Genomic DNA, 5,550 nt, shown 5'->3' on the forward strand with positions numbered 1-5,550 from the left:
TTGAGTGCCCAGCAACTCCCCCTTGGCTGGAAGGGGTCTCTCAAATCCTGCTGCCCCCCATCCCACTTCCCACCAGGGGTGTCAGGAAAACATCCTCCTTCTCCCAGGTGCTGCTGGTCATGGAAGAAATGGCCTTGCCAGAGAGGGGGTAAATCCACCTGTGTTTGGAGGTGTTTCCTGGTGGGATTCCTGGCCTGAATTCCTCCTTTTGATTCATTTCTTCTTTCTTCCTCCACCTCTCCCACAGAAATCTATCTTACTCTGCGAGGTGTGTCAGGAGCCCATGGCATGAGCAGAGGAGGCCGTATCCAGCCCCATGGCTCAGGGCTTGGGATCCTTGGCACCTCGGGAGGGTCACTGCCACTTGGCTTTTCCAGGCCTGTGCTGTGAGGTCTCACGCACATACTTACTCTTTCAGTGGGCTCCCCAGGCTGCCCAGATTACCAGCGTGGCATTTCCCTGGCCTCAGCTCTTTCTCCACAGTCCTGATCTATTATGCAAGGAGAAAAACGGAGTTCAGGGTAGACTGAGGTGGGACCAGATGAAGTATCACTGAAGAGCAGAGAAAGCATCAGTTTATAGCCACCCTCAGGACATTCAGTCCTAATCTTTTCTCTTTCAGACCCAACTCAGGCTTCATCCTGCAGCTAATGAAGACAATGAAAAGCCAACGCACCCCACACGGGTGTGCTTGAGCATGACTTCTAATGCATTAACTAAAAGTTAGACTTGCAAAAACATGTTCTATCATGTAAAAATCATAATCGTGGCTGTGCTATCAAAGGTTGAGTAAATCAGAAGTCCCCTGGAGTTCTCTCCTGTGAGCAATTCTGGGCACATCTGGCTCCAGCCACTTGGCAACTAGCAGAAATGCCTTTTTTTTGGTGGGGGGAGGGCCTGGGGGGGTGTTTTAAAATGTTTGCAGTACCTGGGCACAGCATTGATCATACCACTCTTGCCAAAGCTGGTACTCTGCCAATTCTGCCCTTTCTTTATTTTGCTTCTCTTGGGTTGAGGCTGCCAGGATATTTCAGGTGTCCCACTGCACTCACCCTGCTGCCTGCACTCTTGCTAATACAACCCAGGGTAAGGGTGGACGTCTTTGCTACAAGAGCACCCTGAGGACTCCTTGTCAACTTGATGTCCACCAGGACCCCCAGGTCTTTTCCTGCAAAGCTGCTTTCTAACCAGTCATCCCCAGCATGTCCAGCTGCATGGGGTTATTGCATTCCAGGGACAGGACTTGGTTGAACTCCCCGTGTCCCTGTCAGCCCATTTCTCAGCCTGGCACTGCCTCTCTGCTTAGCAGCCCTGCCCTCCAGCATGTCCACCACTCACCCCAATCTGGTATTGTCCATGAACTGGCTGAGAGTGCACTTCATCCCATCATGTAAACTATTCRTAAAGACAAACAGCACTGGCTCCAGTATGGACCTCTGGAGAACRTCACTGGTAACCATTAGTYAGTTGGAKTTTGTATCACTGTTCTCCATTCTTTRAGCCAGGCAGCTTCCAGCTAATTTCCCACACCCTCCAGTGCTTCCTTCTCCATCCCACATCTCCCCATTTTGGCTACAAAGATGTTATGAAAGAGCATGTCAAAGGCCTTCTGAAATTCAAGGTGTACAACATGCACTGCACTCTYCTTRTCTRCACAGTCACCCATCTCATCACAGAAGGCAATATGGGTGGTCAGGCATAACTTTATGCTGGCTGTTCCCAATCCCTTCATGTGGCTGGAACTAGCTCCCAGGAAGATTTGCTYCCCAGGGACTGAGGTGACACTGACCAGTCTATCATTCCCCATATCCTCTTTCCTGTCCTTGAAGGTGGATGTCATATTTGGGGGGGAGGTGGGGAAGGCCAGGGGTCAGGTAGCACCTGTGGGGCTGTGCCAGGTCCTGCTGCACCACCGGTCCCTGCGGAGTGGGGAGAGGGGCCAGGAGACGGGGCAGCATGGGGGGGCAGCAGGTCAGCAGAGCAGGCGTAGGGGGCAGTGGGGGCTGCGGCGAGGGGTCATGGCCAGTGTTTCTGCAGTGCGGCGGCTGTCATGTTCACCTCACATGCAAAAGTCCTGCACTGACCTCAGGCAGAAACAGGCCATTTCCCTGGTGCTGGTGCCACCCTCCCAGAGGATGGGGACATAGGAGGAGGGTGCTCTGCTTCTCCTGGTGCTCAGGGTTAGTTCCATGAGGCTGTCCCAGCTTTGCCTGAGGGACCTCTTGGTCCTCAGCTCTGCTGTGGCATGGCTGGAGCAGGGACAAGGGATTGTGGGGCCGGGCTGGGAGAGCTCTCCTGGGAGTTTCTCTTTTGCAGTGGAGTGGTGAGGAGCACTGGAGCTCCCATCTGTGAGCCGTCCCTGCATCCGCAAGTGGCCCCATGGCCCCTCTGTGCAGGCACCACACAGGGCAGGGTGCATTCAGGGTTGGGGAAACGTCCCCCTGGCATGGTCCCCACAACAGCCCTCAGTGACCTGTCCCCCCACAGGTCTCCTGCTTTGTCAAGCAAGGGCACAGACCGACCTCCTCTCTTCTACGCCCAGCATATCTTGGTTCCCCTCCATGAGACCTGGCTCTGCACCACAAACCCCTGGTGTGTGTCCTCACCCTGCCCGTTCACACAGCTGAGCTGACATTGGCGCTTTCCTCTCCCGGGCCCTTTCCAGACCAGCCCAGACCCTCCCTGGCTCTCCCCACCTCCCCTGCCCTCTCCTCAGCCCAGCCAGTGGTGGTGGTGGCCCCCAGCAGTGCATGCCACAGGGGGCTGCAGAGCTCTGGGCACTCACTCCACAGCCMCAGACCCTCTGAAGGGCACAGAAGCTCTGGGGATCAGGGGGATGTATGTCAGCTGCCCCATCAGCCTCCAAGCTGGGACTAGCCCCAGTGGCACAAAGAGGCAGAGCACAGTGACACTCTCTGTGCCCCTTCTTCTGGTGTCCAGGAGACTCCCTAGCCCCAGGCTGCCTGCAGACCCCTGTGCCAGCCCCTCTCTCCAGGACAGCACAGGAGTCCGTGCTCTGGGGCTCCTCTGGCAGCTCCTGCTGTCCCAGGGGCACAGCAGCCTGCCCTTAGTTGACCTACCTAGAAACAGATTTCTCTTTCTCATTTATTCCTCCTTGCTAGCACACAACTGCTCCTTTGCTCTTCTCCAGGGACATCCCTGCTCCCCAGAGAGCCTTTCCCCAGGTGAGTGTGTCCATGCTGGCCTGGTTGGCCATTCCTGGACCCTCTCCTGTGCTTCCCACAGGGCCCCGAGCTGTCAGCGCTGCTCTGCAGAGCAATTAGACTGTGGGGCCCTGGGGCCACAAGGTGACTGCACACTGGCCATGGTGGCCAGGGTGGGAAGCAGACCCAGCCAGGCAGGCATCATTGTACCTGACAGCCCCCACCAAGGGGTCTGTGGCCATGGACAATACTCTGAGCAATCACAGGGCATTTCAAATGCCTCAGACTGTGTTCAGGCGTGTCCCAAGATCCAGTCCATGACTTTCATTGAATGTGACATGAACAACTCTCCAGGCTCCCTTCCCTGTGCCTGCTGGGTCCACACTGCCTTTTGCAGAATTGCAGAGCTCTCACTAGCCTGGACATTCATTGGTTTTGCCCTTTACCTTTGGGTGACTCCACTTTATTTTCCAAATCTCCTTTCCCCCCAGGCACATGGTGCCCTTGGAGATGCCCTGTGCTCTCCTGGGGGCTCCATACTCCCTTGGAGAAGGACAGGCATCAGTCTCCAGCCCTGTCATATGGGAGATTCACCACCTCCAGGAGCACTGGGTACCCACAAGTGAGAGCTGAATCCAGCCCTCCTTCCCTAACACATCACCTATGATCTCATTGCCTTGAGCCCAAGGAGAGCCCCAGAAAAGCAACAGTCCCCTCCAAGGTGAAAGTTCTTGAGTGCATTCCTGGCTCCAGGTTTGGAAGGAGAGCCCAACCTTCAAGCACTGTACTGAGGAAATCACCTTTAATTAAAGAGAGGCCAAGTCTGACAGACACATTCACAGAAGGCCTCTGGGTTAGACAGACTGGGTTCATGCCTCTGGAGAAGTGGGATGAATTCAAACACTTCTGAACAAACATCATTATCACAGAGAGAATGCCCAAAGCATAAAAAATGTCTAAGATGAATGGGAAATCACTTGTGAAGAGGGATGGGCAGCTTATTGATGCTGAAATAGTAAGAGCTGAATCAGTTTCCTCACTGCGTCTTGGAGCTCCTTGTTCCTCATGCTGTAGATGAGCGGGTTCACTGCTGGAGGAACCACTGAGTACAGAAAAGCCGCCACCAGATCGAGAGCTGGCGAGGAGAAGGAGGGGGGCTTCAGGTAGGCAAAGATGATAGTGCTGACAAACAGGGAGACCACGGTTAGGTGAGGGAGGCACATGGAAAAGGCTTTGTGTCGTCCCTGCTCAGAGGGGATCCTCAGCACAGCAGTGAAGATCTGCACATACGACAGCACAATGAAAACGAAACACCCAAAGCCTAAAGAGCCAGTAACCACAATAAGCCCAGCCTCCCAGAGGTAGGAGTCTGAGCAGGAGAGCTTGAGGATCTGGGGGATTTCACAAAAGAACTGGTCCACCACATTGCCTTGGCAGAGTGGTATGGAAAATGTGTTCGCAGTGTGCAGGAGAGCATTGAGAAAAGCACTGCCCCAGGCAACTGCTGCCATTTTGGCACAAGCCCTGCTGCCCATGATGGTCCCATAGTGCAGGGGTCTGCAGATGGCAACGTAGCGGTCATATGCCATGACAGTGAGGAGATAATACTCTGCTGAAATTAAGAAAAAGAAGAAAAATATCTGGGCAGCACATCCCAAGTAGGAAATGGCCCTGGTGTCCCAGAGGGAATTGGCCATGGATTTGGGGACAGTGGTGGAGATGGAGCCAAGGTCGAGGAGAGAGAGGTTGAAGAGGAAGAAGTACATGGGGGTGTGGAGGCAGTGGTCGCAGGCTACCGCTGTGATGATGAGGCCGTTGCCCAGGAGGGCAACCAGGTAGATGCCCAGGAAGAGTGAGAAGTGCAAGAGCTGCAGTTCCCGCGTGTCTGAAAATGCCAGGAGGAGGAACTCGGTATAGGAGCTGCTGTTTGACATTTCACTCCCTGCGGGCATTCGGGACTGTCCAAGGAAGAAGAGAGAGAGGCAAATGAGGACAGGCTTTTCTGAGCAAAACTTTCTCATAAAACCCTATCCCCCTATCAGCAGTACTGTCACTGAGCTCCGTTGCTTGAGCTCTGGAATGTGCTGGCCGAGTTTGACATGAGGAGCAGGTGCCTCTGCCCATGGGCTCCGCAGGAGTCAGCCCTGAACGACAGCACTGTATACATGGGAACAGGGGTGACTAAACTGTTATATTCCCAGGTCCAGTCAGATTTCATCCACACATAATGTTGAAGGCATTTTCAGTATCTTCACTCCCACTTCTAAATAATGTGGGTACATTAGTAGTTTTAAGGCTTCTTTTGTTTCCTTTAGCTGACCCTGTCACACCTGAGGAGCATTCCTGGAGGTAGAAACCCTCTGCATTGCTGCTGCACTCAGAGTGA

At 54.0% G+C, this 5,550-nt stretch overlaps 1 protein-coding gene across 1 annotated transcript; it reads right to left on the reverse strand.

Moving 5' to 3' along the window:
- Positions 1-4,162: 4,162 nt before the first annotated feature.
- On the reverse strand, positions 4,163-5,098 carry LOC112963813 (olfactory receptor 14C36-like). The gene has a single exon (XM_026061204.1). The coding sequence runs from the start codon at positions 5,096-5,098 to the stop codon at positions 4,163-4,165; it is 936 nt and encodes a 311-aa protein (XP_025916989.1).
- Positions 5,099-5,550: the final 452 nt, after the last annotated feature.

This window comes from Apteryx rowi, unplaced genomic scaffold, assembly GCF_003343035.1.
Source record: "Apteryx rowi isolate R43461 unplaced genomic scaffold, aptRow1 scaffold_1779, whole genome shotgun sequence".
NCBI classification, from domain to species: domain Eukaryota; kingdom Metazoa; phylum Chordata; class Aves; order Apterygiformes; family Apterygidae; genus Apteryx; species Apteryx rowi.